The 17,867-nt window shown below is 37.6% G+C and overlaps 1 protein-coding gene across 1 annotated transcript in view; it reads left to right on the top strand.

Annotated features, from left to right (window-relative positions):
* The window catches only part of LOC117069250 (neurexin-3-beta), a 1,234,533-nt gene that overhangs the window by 170,890 nt on the left and 1,045,776 nt on the right, over positions 1-17,867 (top strand). Inside the window, exon 6 of the mRNA XM_033187257.1 lies at positions 1,493-1,519. Coding sequence (XP_033043148.1) covers positions 1,493-1,519 — 27 coding nt within the window. The remainder of the gene's footprint in view (positions 1-1,492; positions 1,520-17,867) is intronic.

Genomic DNA, 17,867 nt, shown 5'->3' with positions numbered 1-17,867 from the left:
ACTTTGGGGAATTCAAATGGTGGCATCATCCTTCACAAGTCCTCTAAAAACTATTGGGTCAACCTTAAGCAGAAGAGTACTTTGTGACTATATTTTCCCCTCTACCTTTCTTCCTTTAAAAAAAAAATCATTTTGCTTCTACCTTTTAGGGTACAACAGTAAACAAATCCTTATTGGAATTTCCACTATGGTAAACCAACCTTAGGCTGAACTGGGCAGCTTGGTAACAACTAACCTGAGACCTTTCTCTGACCTTTTCTGCCCAATCCTCTATTACTGCCCACTGATTCTACTCAAGGACTTCTATGTTGTGTGTCCATGACTCCCAAGCAGAGATTGATACAATGACAGATATGCTGATCTCTGGCACAGAATGCCTTGTCTGATTACTAGCTCTGGCCAGTTGGTCACTCTTTTCTTCCCTCCCTTTCCCATTTAAAAAAGTGAAACCAAAACCCCAAAATTTTCTCTCCTCAAGATGCAGAATCACAGAGTGAAATACTCAAGATGTCAAAGGTGCCGAGACCTCCTCCACACGTGCCTGTCTTGCCTTCTCCCTGAATGCTGAGGGCACTTGATTCAGTCTGAGCATTCAGGCAGGAAGACAAAGATGGGCTGCGTGAGGGGGTTGATCTGGGAGCCTTTGAATCACTAGCAATCAGAGAACTCAATTCATTGTGATAACATCATACAACTCCTTTGACCCTACACCCGACCCCACCTCTCTAAAATCTGGGATGGGTGTTTGTGCGGTTAGCTGTTTGCAAGTGGCCATTTTATGACAGGAAATGACCAGGTGGTGTTAACCCTTTCCTTACCTCTAAGGAAGACGGCAAGTCTGCCTATGCAAATTTCTATAGCATTTGGGGCCCAACCTAAGGAGAGGGTGGAGGGAGTTTGTTTTTAGATAAAGAGAAAGGGTTAAATACTTCACTGAGAAACTTCATGGGCAGAGTTTTAAAATGATACAGTGAGTCAGACTGGTGATATATCTTTGGAATACCAATACAAAAATTGTGTTAATGCAACTTTAAAAATGAATTTTAAGAAAATAAATTATAGGGGAAAATAGAATATAACCTGCATTTGGTGGGGGAATTATTGCCTAATTTTCCAAGTTTAACAAAATTAATATTTCAAAGTCCAGGTTTGAAATCCTTTATATAAATGAATAGCGTTTTTTGAAAAAAAAAAAAAAAAAAAAAGAAAAAACATGCTTGGTGTCTACTGTGGATATATATGTATACCAGTATATATCTCTATACATATGTGTATATATATGTGTGTGTGTGTATATATATATGTATCCAACTTTACTAATATACTGTACATATACACCCACCCTTAAACTTGTACATACTGTATATATATAAAATGGCCACATTTCTTACGTGTGTCTGTCCCCGGAAGGGTGGACTGATTGTTTTTGGATGTCTGCAGCTGTTACCTTGAAGGATGCAATTTCATCTTTCATTTATTTTTCCCCATCTAGACTGTATCAGGATAAACTGTAACTCCAGTAAGTTTTCCCTCAAGTTTCATTTTGTTCTTAAAAAAAAACAACTGACTTTATTTTGTTTACTGTTTTATGAGCTGTTTTTTATTTGAATTATTTTTTCTTTTAACAATGGAGTTGGGGGGATCTAGGGCTAAGAAAATGGGGGGCTGGGTGAGGGTGAAGGGCTGAGTATGGTTTGGGGTGTGGTTTCTGAAGTGAGGGCGGGTCCTCTCTTCTTTCCTTGCATTTGCTCTATATGAAGAAAAGAAGGCAAGGGTACATGAATAATGAAATAATGAAAAATCAAGTTGAAATGGTGATTTACTGTTTTGGGGAGGTAACTCTGAGAGTGAACAAAAAGCTTTAGGGCAACCAGTATGCACTTCTCCACTACCAAACACTTAGAAAATAAAAGCACGGTTCTTGACCCACAGGTGGCTGCCAACTCTGACATTTCTTTCCTGGTATTTATCGCTGTTGGGAACTTCTAGCAGGGTGGGCAGATCACTGCTATTGGTGACAAGGCAACACTTTAACCAAAGACTTGCGACACACTCTGTCTCTGCAAAATGAAGAATTGCAGTATTATTTTCACCTTATGCCATTCAGATACCCTAGTTCTTAAACAAGGGTCCTAACAAGGCACAGGATAAAAACTACTCATGTATTTCTTCCTCTTCCTTAGAAGTAAACATTAACTTGAGTCAACATAGAAGGGGAATATGAAGATAAATAGGAAGAATAGGCACAAGAGAAAGAATAGGCCTAGATGATGAAAGGAAAAAAAGAAGAAATATGCTTTGAGTACTATAGCATATTATATTAAGCTTATTAATACTAACTACTTTAACAAGCAATCCCAACATTATAATGGCTCAACAAAAGAAGGGTTTATTTCTTGTTCAGTCCAAGTCCAGTGCTTATTGGGCCATTTTCCCAGATAGCTCTCTTCAAAGAGGTAATTCAGAGATCTAAGATCCTTCCATGAGATGGGTCCACCACCTTGGAGTTCTTTAGTTCTGGCTGTATCCATAGGGAAGAGAGAGAGAGAGAGAGACCTTGGGTGGTTGTGCAGTAGGTTTTATTGCCTTGCCTGGAAGTAACAAACATCACTTCTATCTATATTTTGTTTGCTAGACATGACTCCATCCTACATGCAAAGGAAGTTGGGAAATGTAGTTGGCTAGTGCACCCAGAAGAAGAAACAATGGATTAGTTGAATATCTAGCACATGTGATTCTCCATAGTATCTCATCATTTCTTAAATTCTTTCCTCAATAGGGTCTTTCTGTAGGAACAAAAAAGAAAATTCAACTTTTATATTTGGTTTACTTGTTGATTCCATCCTAGTAAGTCTTTTATAGGTGCTAAACTTCTTTCTTGGTGGAAGATATAGGCGTGACAAACTAATACAGCCCAATTCTACTTTTTGGGGGGCAAATCTTCCATCTAAGTTAACACAAAAAGAAGAAATTTAAAATAACGACAGAAGCAACTGCTTACTAAATAGAGTGCTTTTCCTTGTCTTGGCATCTCTTACAGTTATTTTAAGCAATGCCCTATTTTCTGTGTTTAAATATTTCTAATTGGCCAGAAATTTGCCTGATATTTAGATCATTAAGAGCCTAATTGAAACATCCTTTCTCTCCAAAGCCTGGAGTTTTCTGTTCCTGTTTTTTTGGTTTGTTTGTTTTTTTAAAGCAATTTTATTGAGATATAATTTTCATACCACTACATTTACCCATCATAAACCTACAGTTCAAAGACTATCATTAAACGTATAAAGTTGTCCAAACATCACCACAACCACATTTTAGAACATTTCCATCATCCCCAAGATTTCCTTTCTGCTCATTTGTAGCCAATGCCTGCTCCTACCCATGATCCTAGGTAACTATTGGTGTGCTCTGTTCCAATAAATGTGCCTTTTTTGGACATTTCATGTCAATGGAATTAGATAAATTGTTATATAGTCATTTGTGTCTTCTTTAAAAATTTTTAATAGCATTTCTATGGAAATATTTTCTCTTTTCCTTTTGCACTGGTTTTCAGAAGCAAATAAGGTGGAAACTCAGCATGAAGGTGGAAAGCCTTGTATCCAAAGCTGCATCTAGCACCTTCTAGCTTCAGAGACTTATTTGGAGAACAGGGAACTGAGGCAGTTATTTAATCAGGATGTCAGGATTTGCTTTTGATGCTCTATCCACACTTTCTCAGGAAGTCAATCCCATGTATTTCACATGATCAGCCACGGAAAGTCATCATAAGACAACTTCCAGGATTATCTCTGTTGGGAAGACAGTGACACAGACGACAGCAGGTTTTCTTAATCTGATAAAATATTTTCTATTTACATCCACCAAAAACAGCATTGAGAGGAAAATATGTCAGCAAAGTTATATTCCCAGCTTTGATCACAAAGTATAGAAAGAATATACCTGATTTCAATTCAATACTTACATAAACAATCAAGATTAGATTTTGGAAATTATTTTTGATATTTTCACAATAAACCTTTAACGTACTAAGAACATTAATTTTGTTGGAAATTTAGTATCAGAGAAATAATACAGTGCTCACTGGTTGAACAGTGTTTGACTAGAAAAAACAAATGCACGTGGGTCTTTTAAACTAATCTAACACCTTTAGAGCTAAACAATGTAACCATGTATCTAGGGTTAGGTAGAGTCACAAAGTAAATATAGTACATTTTTTTTCTGAAGCTAATTTTAATTGTTAATATGGATAATAATAAATTAATAAAAGTTAATAATAAAAGTTTAAATTGAAACCAAACTGATATATTATGCAGAAGAATACAAATAAGCATAAATCTTTAAGGAAAAAAAAAAAGAATTCAAAGACATTTCATTTTTTGTGTGTGTATCTTCTCCATTTCATCCCTGGTATTACTGGCATTTGAGTGGAAAAGTTTGAGAAGACTATGCAATTAAGTTTGGAGAGAAAGGGTATACGTGATTCAAACTTCTAAGCCCTTCGTCTTATTGACTCCATGCCAGATTTCATAGCTTGACCTGTTACAGGATCTCAAGTTGTCTCTGTGATAGGTGTGCAGGTCCTTACTCTTATCTGATTTTCAATCGTGAGAGTATTTGCACCCTGGGTTTGAGAGGGAGGAGGCTTTCCCTCAGCCTTACCTCTTGCTGTTATTTCAATAGAAGTCATAGGGTACCTTGCTTAATTTTCAAAACAGAACTTCTTTTTTTTTTTCTCTTTGCAGGGAAATATTGAATTAAATTTGAATCAAGGTGGATTATAAGTTTGTGAACTTTTCCAGTCATTCTTTTTTAGAATGCCTGTCCTCTGAAAAGTCACTTGGGTAAAATGCTGAATGACATCGGCTATTTTTTTTTCCTGTTCATCTGCCATAAAATGTTGTTTGTTCTGGGAAATGGCTATTTCCAAGGCATTCTGTGATACTCTTTAATGGAGACAAGAGCATGAAAAAGAAGGATGATCTTCCAGTATCAAGAGAAAACAATGGGCTGTGAGAGAGAATGGTGATCTTGAGGGGAAAAAAAAGCAGTTTTCTTCTAGCCTTCTTCCTTTTGACTTCGCTTCCTGGCCCTTTTGTCAGAGACTATGCCCCAGTTCCATGCCGAGTATTTCCTACCAAGAAGCAAAAACAATTTTCTAATCAGCTGTTCTTTCTCCCTTTCTTAACTTCTCTTTTTTAAATACTTTATCTTTCCTCATATCTATGATATATTCATTATTATTCATTACAAATCCTACTACCCCTGCTTTCCAAATCCTCCAAGAATACCACACCATAAATTCCTCTCTAGTTACTATCAATAAACATATATTAGAAAATGTGCAAATCAAGGTCTTTGGATGAATCAAGTTCATTGCTGAATTTTATTCATCTGGCAGGAATGTATTTAAAGACACTTAATAAATATAGTTCTAGCTTAGAATTTATTTTTAAATTGCAAAAGAACAACAGAGTTGGCAGCCATCATGGTGAACTGAACTCCAGGGTGACCTGGAACACTACTAAAGAAAACAGGGCTGGCTGGGTATGGGGTCTCACACCTGTAATCCCAGCACTTTGGGAGGCCGAGGCAGGTGGATTATGAGGTCAAGAGATCGAGACCATCCTGGCCAACATGGTGAAACCCTGTCTCTATTAAAAATACGAAAACTAGCCAGGTGTGGTGGTGCACACCTGTAGTCCCAGCTACTCAGGAGGCTGAGGCAGGAGAATCGCTTGAACCAGGGAGGCAGAGGTTGCAGTGTGCCGAGATTGTACCACTGCACTCCAGCCTGGCGACCAAGCGAGACTCCATCTCAAAAAAAAACAAAAACAAAAACAGAAAGAACCAGGGCTGTTTTCTGGGGAATTTCTGGAGGAAATGACCCGTTCCTATGGCTCTAGTTCCATAAGGCTGGCAGTAACCTAAGAGACATGCAGTTCTGAAAACAGGTATGAACTTCTCATTGGTGTCATGAGTGCGCAAGTGAAAGTATGGAAAATGACTTTTTGTCTTTGACCTTGTCTGATTGTGCCTCTGCCCTGTGCTTTCCTAGTCACTAATTTATTCTATCTCTTTCAAGCCATGTGCGGTATGAATGAATATAGAGAACTAATAATAATTAAATATATGTATAGCTTGAATGAATATAGTAAACACATATTAATGAATTTCAACTTTTTCTTTCTTTTTCTATCTCTCTTTCCTCTCAAACGCTAATTCTTCTGTGTCGTGGCCATCTTCATTATCTTTCTAAAATGGAGTGTATATGTGGCATGGGAATTGTGAGTTTGTGTATATGCCTGATTATTTAGGTATATGTAACAATGCCTCTCTCACTAATTACTTTGAACCTGAAGACTCACTAATTTATCTGTGACAAGGTTTAGTTTTTCTTCTTAGACACAGAGGAGAAAGGAAATAGACTGCTGTACAAAAATATATTGATCTTAAGACACTCAAGTGCCACAATAGGTTATCTGTGTCAGAGAATAGCTTTGATGACCTTGTCTATTCCCTATATATGCTGATATCTTTGATTCATCATAGAGTTGCACAGTAATCTCAGAGATGTATAAAAATAATATCACAAGGATATGATATCTGAAAATTTTATCTCCCAGTGCTACTGGTGTTTGAGTATTTCTCCTCTTGGACTTGCTTGGATAATTTGTTTCTTTTCTTTTCTTTTTTTTTTTTTTTTTTGCCTTTTCCCTTAGCTTCTCTGCCTTGAGTTTCTAAGCAGACTCCATTTCCAGTGCTTTGGAAAAGTCAACAGTATGTGAGTGGTTATTGCTTAATTTAGGCATAGTTTAGTGAGCTGCAGTTTGTTATACTGGACTTTATGGTTTTCTTCTCTTTTACTCTGTCTTTCCTCTCCATGGTACCAGAATATGTTATTTCATCTTTAGGAATGGTTTATCTGAGAATCTCAGAGCTGAATTGTTTAGCTTGTTCCTTTAACTCAGAAACTCTTGCCTCAGACCAGTAAGGAGGGCTGACTTCTTCACTATTAAAAGCCATTCTCAAAGGAAACTGTAGAACCCTCTTTGGTATCCATTTTAAAAGTCAAGTAATCATTACTGTCAGCTGTTTACCTGGAGATGCCACTTATTAGAATCTTAGCAAAGATAGAGAAGCAAGAGCCTATGTATAATAAAGTATTCTCTGTCAACCTATAAGCAAGCTGTAACCATTACACTTGAGAGTTTCTATCTTCATAACACGTATTTTTGCTTCTTTTGGTATGTTTTATATTTCTTGTAACACATAGAACACTTCAAGTATAAGAATATTTATAGTATCAATAACAGCCAGATTTTAGTATGATAGTGGGATGCTTCCTAAAGAGAGAACATTAAACACTTCTTAATAAATATTAATTCAGATTGGTTTTATTTTAAAATAGTTAATAAGATTATACATGGAACAAAAGGCAAAATAGTAAAAACCTCTTCCCACTCATCGTAGTCCTCAGACTCCTTTTCCCAAAGGTAACCAAATTTATCCGGGATTTTTGTATCTTCTTTCAGGAATAGCCTATGAGTGAGTATACAACATATAATTATATCCACATTCTTCTCCTCTTTATTCTCCTTGTCTTTCTGTTCCTCATCCTTCTTGACACAAATACCAACATATTTTTCCACATCTTACTTATTTTTCCACTTAGAATGTCTTAGAGACTATTCCATGTAAGAATATACAGGTTTGTTTTATTCCTTCTAATGGCCACATAACATTTCATTTTAGGGGAATACTATAATTTAGTAAATCAGCACCCTATATTTAAATTTTTCTCACCTTTTTCCTATTAAAAATGTAAGAAGTATATACTTTTGTTCATTAGTTAATGCATGCATGTATAAGGTCTATTGGATGAATTCCTAAAAGTAGAATTGCTGAGTCAAAAGACAAGTGGATTACAAATATTGATATGTATTACCAAATTGTACTCCAAAGAGGTTTTATAAAGTTATATTTCTACCAGCAATATATGTGTTTGCTTCTTCTCACTCTTGCAACATGTATCATATTATCAAACTATATTTTCATTTTCTTAAGATAGCTCTTAGAAATGTTGCTGTCAGATACTTATTTCCCCTAGATCTTTTCCTTCCATCCTTTTACATCTTCAAATACACTTAGGGATCATTGTCATTCATGACTTTGTTGACCACTTATACCAGAAATCTTTTAATAGCAAATAGCAGCATTTCATATGTTAACCTTGTTTTAATAAACAGGGGTATTGTAGAAAAGTAGCAATACATTATAGTAATTTTGTGTGGTTTATCTCCAATATTATTACTGATCTGTATTGAGATCTCAGCACAGACAGGCATTTAGTGCAATTACAAAGAGCAAGGAGGGCACTGGAGCCAAATAGCCTGGGTTCGACTCTTGTCTACGCCACAAATGAGCTACATGTCTTTGACAAGTTACTTCAACTCCTAGTTTCCTCAACTGTAAATTTCATATGAAATTTAGAAAGAATAAAGGGAATGGGATCTAGCACCAAATTAAAAAGTAAATGTGATGTGAACTGGAGGCATTAAATTACAAATAAGTGGTTTCCAAAAGAGAGTATACTTTGTCTTGTCAAAGGGAGAAGCAGAGGAAACAGCAAAAGAGGAGAAGAAAAAGAATTAAGTTAAAAGCACAAGCCCTCATAAGTTATGTCCTAGTCCATTTGGTGTTGCTATAATAGAATACTTGGGGCTAGGTAATTTATAAAGATAAGAGGTTTCTTTGGTTCTTGATTCTGGTGGGTGAAAGGTTCAAGATTGGGCAGCTGCATTTGGCGAGGGCTTCACGCTGCTTCCACTCATGGAGGAAGACAGAAGGGGAGCTGGTATGTGCGAAAAGATCACATGGTGACATTTTTTTGTTTTGATTTGCCCTCCTTCATCTGACCACTTGCTTGGAGCCTTGCAAGCTGTGTTTCTGCTCCCCTTTAAAAGGCTGATATTTCAGGGACTGTAATTTTGAGTAAAAATACTGTTTCTGTTTTCCTTCTACCTTTCAAAGATTTCTTTATGTATGCCAATCCATTTTATGTGTCTCATTGCTGTAGTCAGATATACAAGGTGACAAAGTCAGGCAGTACAGTTGGTCCTTTATAACTGCTGTTTCTGCATCTGCAGATTCAACCAACAAAAAAATTGAAAATAATTTTCAAAAACCATAAAAAATAACTAACAATAGAAAATAATACAAATAAAATACGTATAACAGCCATTTGCATAGCAGGTACATTGTGTCAAATATTATAAGTAATTTAGAGATGATTTAGAGTCTAGGAGGATGTACACAGTTTATATGCACATACTATAGGACACCATTTTATATAAGGAACTTAAGCATCTATAAATTTTGGTATTCTCAAGGGTCCTGGAACTAATTTCTCATGGACACCAAATTAGGATCATACTAGTTTTAGGCACAGTTTATATTTTGAAAATTAGGAGGTATTAGAGTACATTTAAATGGAAACTGGGCCTGAGAAATCCCTGAGCAGAGCAAAGCCAGTTAGGCCTTGTGAATGACCCTAACCTTGCTTGATTTGCAAATAAGAGCAAAAGTTAATTTGAGCTACAACTCATAAATACCTATATTCAGAGAAAACAGAATGTAAGCTCAACCAATCAGAAGCAGCCAACAAATTTATAATTATATAACTAGGTACTTTCCAATAGGATAGGCCAAATAAGGCAACAATATAACTGTAATCAATCATTTCTTTGCTTTACTCCCCTATTTGTCCTATAAAAGCCTGCTCTTTGCATTCCCTCAGTGGAGCTCCTGAGCCACTTTTCATTTAGAGCTTCCCTGTCCAATTCATGAATCACTATTTGTTCAATAAGGTCTTTAAAGTTTTTATTGTGCCTCAGTGTATCTTTTGAACATTTGACCTCTATGTGGTATAGGATGTACAGTGACCATTTGGTAAGCTAATATTATTAATCTAAATTCTTTATTCTTGTTTGGTAACAAGGTAAATGTGTTAATGGATGCATTTCGCTTTCATTATGCCTAATGTATATAACAAGTACATATATACACATATATAAATTACAGTTGTTTTTATGCATATCATAAAAGATAATATTATAATGTGAATTCTGGAGTTTCCCGAATAATTAGCCGCAAAATAGAAGTCTGTTTACTGATTCAAAGCATCTCAGGAAACACAGTTTTCAATTTTAGAACCAATTTTGGGAAGAAAACTTTACAGACCAGGAGATGTTACTTCTAAAAAAAACAAATCGAGTAATTTTCTGGCTGTTCTGTTGACTTACTAGAATCACATAACTTTTTAATTCTGAGTTTATTAGAAGTTAGGGAAATAAAACTAAGAAGATTTTATACATTTTCTTCTCCAAATTAAGCTGTTTCAGAGGAAATCTGACTACATAATATCTGTTCACAAAATCATTGTCATCCCCAAGCCTGTGCCAGCCCTCTGTCAGCAGCACTGTCCTCAGTGATTCCTGGAAGGGACCCTGTTGAACGATGAAAACAAGAGAGAGGCTATCAAGGGGTGCAAGTAAGAGGTGCAATGTTGAGTTATAATAATCTCAGTGTCCTTCCTTCATGGCTGAAAGTATATTTCAGCAGAAAAGTATTAAAATGTGTATGTGTCCCAGAAAAGGGCAAAATGTAATGGAGATCATGTCCTGTAAAGCAAAATATTTGGATGGTTACGAACTCAGGATCCTCCAATAGGCCTGCTGGGGTACATTTTTTCATATCAACATATTACAAATGGGGAAACCACGGCTCGTGGACACAGAGTGCTTAACATAAAATCTCAAGGTGATGAATGGCAGGCATGAGTCTTTGTAAATTTAGTTTTAGAATTCTTCATCATGTGAGTACTCTTTTGTCCCCTAAATCAAGCTGTCTCTTAATTATTGACACAGGACTTTGTTTTTAAAGGATTAATGGGGTAAAAAAAGGGGGGTCACTACAAAGGTACCAAATTACAAAGAATATTTTTACCTAAACCGATGAATAGAAATGGAATGAAATTTATTTCTGAAATCCAGGAGATGACAGAGAAATGAAATTGGTGTTATCCACAAGTGTGGGCAGGATAAAATCTAAAGCAATAAACAGAGGGTTGCTCCTCTGTTCAAGTATAATAATAAGTAATATTTGAAACACAAAAGCGAGAGAGAGGAAGACCTGCTTATTTCCTGGGAGGGAGTTTCCTGTGATAGGAAGCACTTTACTTCCTTTCCTCCCCAGAATCTGAGGGGAAGGAACTGCCCCATGGACCAGAGTGACAATGCCCATAGGACTAAAGGGATAAGAGCAGCAGAGATGGAATGCTCTGCTTATTTGGTAACAAGATAAATGTGTTAATGGATGTATTTCCAACAGCAAATGTGTGTCAGATAGAAAGACAAAGGGAAGGGGCACAAAGAAGTATTCACAATGGAGCAACACATATGTAGTATGTTGTATAACTCTGGAAAAATTCTGTACCTTTTCCATTTCACAGAGAAAAGAGAACACAAAGGAAGATGGATTAAAAAATATGATGCAGCCACTGGGCCGATTATCTCTGGCTAGAGAAGGATTACCATTTCCTTACAAAAAGAAATTGATAATTGAAATTAAACTCAGATTGCCTAGGTATACCTGCCTAGTTGGAATGTTTAGCTTAACTGCTCGGTTTACTTATTGTTATTGACAAGCAAACTCCCTTTTACTAAAATAACCAATTTACAAAACTTTCTAGTTGCCAGAAGTAGAAAAGCCAGATACTGTAACACCCTGATGACTAGTTAAGTACTCAGGTACTTATCCATGACTTGGTTTATCCACCCTCCTACATATCTGATAGAAAACACAAGGAGGGCCGGGCACGGTGCCTCAAGCCTGTAATCCCAGCACTTTGGGAGGCCGAGACGGGCAGATCACGAGGTCAGGAGATCAAGACCATCCTCGCCAACACAGTGAAACCTCGTCTCTACTAAAAAAAATACAAAAAACTAGCTGGGCGAGGTGGCGGGCACCTGTAATCCCAGCTAGTCGGGAGGCTGAGGCGGGAGACTGGTGTGAACCCGGGAGGCAGAGCTTGCAGTGAGCTGAGATCCGGCCACTGCACTCCAGCCTGGGCGACAGAGCGAGACTCCGTCTCAAAAAAAAAAAAAAAGAAAAGAAAAGACAACACAAGGAGTAGGAATCTCATGGTTAACATTTCGAAGGCATGAATATTGAATACTAAGTGAAGATACAACTTCATTCTTTCCCCTCTCCATATCTTCCTGGACCCTTTTTCTCCTTTGTCACAGCAAAAAAGTTTAGGCTACTAAGTCCATGCACAAGGATATTTACAATAAACTTTGACGGTCTTTGCTATTGCTATATAAAGTGCATGCACTTGACAGGTGGCTACTAATTATTAGAGTAAAAACAATAGCATTGAGTGATTTCTGCCTTTATAGGATAAGAAGTTTGTTCACATTTTCTTATTTAATCTTCACCACAGTCTTATAAGGTAGGTGTCATTATCCTCATTTTAGAAATGAGACTTATTCATATGGAGGCTGGGTGTGGTGGTTCAGGTCTGTAATCCCAGCACTTTGGGAGGCTGAGGTGTGTGGATCACTTGAGGTCAGGAGTTTGAGACCATCCTGGCCAACATGGTGAAATACTGTCTCTGCTAAAAATACAAAAATTAGCCAGGCATGGTTTTGGACACCTGTAATCCCAGCTACTTGGGAGGCTGAGGCAGGAGAATCACTTGAGCCTGGGAGGTAGAGGTTGCAGTGAGCCAAGATCATGCCACTGCACTCCAGCCTGGGTGACAGAGTGAGATTCTGTTTCATAAAACAAAACAAAAAAAGAAAGAAAGAAAGAAAGAAAGAAACGAGACTTAGTCATATGGAATGTTTTGCCTAGCTTCGGATTCAGTCTTCTTCATTCCAAAGCCTCTGCCCCTCACCATTGTACCTATTGTCTCTACCACTTGTATGCTGAAGTGTTGATGCCTAAATGAATGAAATTCATCACTCTTGAGCAAGTGCTGATGGTCCCAATGAAAGAGGTCACTTGTAATCACTAATACATTCTATCTCTATAGGTAGTCTTTCCGAAATCTTGGCCTTCCAGAGTCAAGCTCCCTCAGCTCAGCTCTATAGGCATATTAGTGCCCCATGCTTGTCATAACCAGTCTTGAAGGCATTGTCTATTTCAGTGACTGAAAGGTACTTGGCATTTAGAGATGCATAAAAGATGAATTAGGAATTATTATTCAGGATCCGAGACAGCTAAGAAGAGGGTAACATTAGAATGCCATAATTCAACTTAATGTTTATCACTGATGAGTCACTCTCCACGTGACTGATGCTTTGTTGACCTTCTCATAGTGATGTTGGTACTCTCTCTCTCTTATCTCCTTCCATTGTACTGTAGCCCTCTAGTCTTAGCCAACAGGTTGTGGCTGCTGCAATCCCTGAGGCTTCTCTACACTACCTCTGTGTCCATGCTTTGCTGTGTGCCCTATAGACCATTCCTCTCTGTATCTGCCTTCCCAATGGCTGTCTGCTCATCCTTCATAACAGCTCCAGGGGGTCACCACCTAGATGAAACCTTCCTTCTACTCCAGGCAGGTCTAGGTTTTTCTACCTCTAAGTTTTCATGGAACTTTGCACATCTTTCAGAACTCTCATCACAGTTATATGCTGTAAGCAAAGAATCATGGGTTTTATAAACTTGGAAAGGAGAACTTTATTTCTCATAAAGAGTTGCAGCCTGCAGGCTGGCCATCCCAGAGGCTGGGAAGCATAGCCTCTGGCAAAAGCTGAGAGCAAGCACATTTGAGGTGATCAGGGGTAAAGGGAACAGGAATTTGCTGAGCAGGGTGGCTGAATATACATATTTAATGTGCTATAGAAAGAGTCATGATTATTTACGGAAGGAGAACCATGAAAATGTGCAATTGAGCTTCATGTCTCTTCATGGGTTACACGTTCAAAAAAAATAGCAGTGTTAGCATGATCTGAGGATGGAGTTTTTGGCCCTCTGACATCAAAAACAAAACCAGAGGATATGAAAATTGCCAGTGTATATCTCCCACAATTCAGCAAAAACTGGTTCAGAGGTGGTGGTTGGTTTTTAGGAAGGGGTGCCTTGTGTAACAGATGAACTGTCACATCAATACTGTAAAGAGGGAGGGAGAATCTGGTTGTGGCTAAAGACAATAAAAGAATGGATCAGGCCGGGTGCAGTGGCTCACGCCTGTAATCCCAGCACTTTGGGAGGCCAAGGCGGGCGGATCACCTGAGGTCAGGAGTTTGACACCAGCCTCAACATGGAGAAACTCCATCTCTACTAAAAAATACAAAATTAGCTGGGCATGATGGTGCATACCTGTAATCCCAGCTACTTGGGAGGTTGAGGGAAGAGAATTGCTTGCACCTGGGAGGCTGAGTTTGCAGTGAACCGAGATTGCACCATTGCATTCCAGCCTGGGCAACAAGAGTGAAACTCCGTCCCCCTCCCCCCCGCCCCCCCCCCCCCCCCCCCAGAAAAGAATGGATCACCTGCTTCTTTTTTTTCCAGAGCTGGTTTCTGTTGCTCCTTAGGAACGAATTCTGGTTAAAAGTGAATAAGGAAGGGGTATGCTAAGGCATGAATATCCTAAGGCATGTCTACCCTCCCTGCCCATCATGGCTGGAAACTTAGTTTTTAAGGTTTCTCTGGGTACTCCTTGGCCAATAGGGGATTCTGTTCATTCAGCCAAGGGGCTTGGGATTTTATTTTTAGTTCTCCATTCTTTATTTGTTTCCATGGGTATCTTCAGAACCAACCTCTAGACTCTTCCTGATTTGGGGAAATGTGCTATTCATCATTGTATCTTCACCATCTAGCACAGTACTAATCATATAGAAGGCATTAGTGAACCCTTATTGAATTAACAATTGTAAGTTTAATGACTTGAAGCTTTGAGCCACAGGAGAAATCTGTAGATAACCACAGATTTCTTAGTAAGAGGAAAATTATTCCATACTTACAAAGACAGAAATCTCAGCAGATCAGATGAAAATACCATAGATTATCATAATGAGGGCATTTGTCCAACTCTTGAAGCAAAATATGTTTTTAGAAACCCTTATTAAATACTACAGTGTCAGAAGTCTAAATTTAAATAAAGAAAATGTGATTCCAAAGCAACCTGAGCACAATGGGGTGACCACAGTCAACAATATTTCATTGTACATTCAAAAATAACTAAAAAAAATACTAAGATTGCTTGTAACACAAAGCAATGGTTAATGCTTGAGGTGATGGATACTCCATTTACCCTGATATGATTATTAAACATCATATGCCTGTATCAAAATATTTCATGTACTCAATAAATATATACACCTGCTATGTACCCAGAAAAATTAAAAAAGTAAAAATCGGATCCATCCTTTCCCTAAATATTGGTTGTTCAAATAGACATTTAAGGCACAAATGATGTTTGTGCAGTATTGTTTTGCACATATCAAATTCTACCCACCCTGAATAGAAATTTATACCCATTCCAGAAAGTGGAGGTTGCAGTGAGCCGAGATTGCGCCACTGCACTCCAGCCTGGGTGACAGAGCGAGAGACTGCCTCAAAAAAAAAAAAAAAGAAAAAGAAAAAGAAAAAATTGGTACCCATTCCTGTATTCTTTTTATAGGCTTCTGTAAGCTTCAAAATGTTCCTTAACGAGATTGGAGATGATGACTCAGAGCAGAAAAATAAACCAAAAACAACAACATGGTGGCAGAGTTGTGTGATAGAAAGAATGGAACCTTCAGGTCCAGTTAAACCTGCTCTGCTATTACTTAGTTTTTGGTTTTGAGGTGATTTTTCCAACCCGTCATTATTAGTAGTAATAGCTACAATATCACTGGATGAAGAAGAAAAATTTCTGAACAGAAGCATAGCTCCCAACCATATGTTTTCCATCCCAGCAACTAAACAGGCACCAAAAAACATGGGTGTTCTTCTTATGGACTTGTGTCATTGATCATTTGAACTTGTAACAATAGAAACATCAGTTTTCCCAGGCCTCCTGGGCACTTGTCTGACCTTTCTGATTTGTCAAATGGAATTGCTTCTTTTGTAAAACGTTTCATAGAAGATGGGACAACAATCTCTGTTTGACGAAGGTGAATGTACCCAAGATAATTTCTGGGGTTTTAATGGAAGAGTTTTGTGACAGCTGGTTTAGCATCTCATGTGAAATAAATTCAGGGCCTTTTGTCTCACTGAAAGTAAGGTCACACTATTAAGAGAGAATCCTCCTCTACCAAAGTCACAGGCATTGACTATTCAGTTGAACCCCAGAGGGGTTATTCTGTCCCTGATAAAGGTGAGTTGGATGAGTATCATGTATTGCATGTGTTTGCCTGTGATGAAATATATGCGGAAGAAACAAGAACAAAAATACAGGCCAATATTTAATGAGGACTTACCTTGTACCAGATAATGTTTTCAACTGACACATGTATTAGATCCCTTAATTCTCACAAAGATGATATGGAGGACGCAGGACCATTTACATTATTTGTGGGATCTAGTGCCAAATAAAAATGTGAGCTCCTTGTTCTAAAGGAAGAATGAAAGCTTTTTCCTTTCTTTCTCAATCTTTTCGTTAACCTGTCAAACATAGGGATAGGCTCAGGGAGTGACTGTAGACCCTCACAGGCACTCACGACCCCATGCCGTGATTCTTCGTGTGGAGGCAGAAGGCTGCAGCAGTTGCTAGAGGGAGGCAGAAAAGTGGATGAGCAAGAATCTGTCTGGGTAGGCAAGATCATTCAAGCCAAGGCTCCAAGTCCCTGGCTCATGTTCCATTGTACCATTGAACTTGAAAAAACATGCACACACATAAATTCACAGATAAAATTCTTAAGCATTTCAAGACAGTGACTAGAAGGCACTGAGCCTGAAACTCACAGGGTTCTAAGTGACTGCAATGGTTGCATACCTTTGAATATGGTTCTAAAAGTAGGTAGTATTATTATCTGAATTTTACAGATAAGCTCCAATTACCAGAAACAAAGGTTTTTTGTTTGTTTGTTTGTTTGTTTTGGTGATTTGTCTACCATATAATCACTAAAGCATACTATGCCTATTATACAAAATTTAGTTTGTTCTATATTTTGGTGTACTGTTAATACTACCATTTTAAAATTCTTAATTGCTCCTGCATGTCTTCCCTCATGGCTAAAGATAAAGTTGGTATCCTATGAACTATGTTTTCCATCAAAGTTTGCACAACGGGATAAAACAATCCATCACATTTTCCTGGCCAATAGACACATGCTTTATTTCTGAATGTCAATGTTTAAGAGACTGAAGTCTGTGACTAGTGTTAATTTTGCAAGTAAAAATAAGTTCTCCCTGATTTTGGATATTATCCATTGAAGACGTTATCTTCAATATTTATCCACGTCTATGTCATGATATCTTCGCTTCTTCCCAAATTTTATCTTCCTCAGGTGCTCAGTTGTGAATGAAACGTCAGGCTTCTTGTCCATTTTTACTATACCTCAGCCTTCAAAGGCCTAAATTACCATATCATTTCTGTTGCTGATCATCAGCAACTAGAAGACAGAATTTGGATATTCACACACCAATGTACCATTGTTGCAGAAATCCTCTGGGCTAACTGAGAGGACAAAAAAAAAAAATACAAAAGAACATTCCAGAAATAATTACCCATTCACCATCTTTAGTACAATGCTATACAAATAATTAATTTTTGATTTGTTATTCTATATTCACTTTTTTCTAACATATGGACACGTATATATGGGTCCAGTGAATCCCATTCAAAGAGAATAGATGATGGGAAAACTACTGGATGCTAT

Source organism: Trachypithecus francoisi, unplaced genomic scaffold (genome assembly GCF_009764315.1).
Source record: "Trachypithecus francoisi isolate TF-2019V2 unplaced genomic scaffold, Tfra_2.0 Lachesis_group3, whole genome shotgun sequence".
NCBI lineage: Eukaryota > Metazoa > Chordata > Mammalia > Primates > Cercopithecidae > Trachypithecus > Trachypithecus francoisi.
Note: the sequence above shows the minus strand (reverse complement) of the source record. Positions and strands in the feature narration are given on the sequence as shown.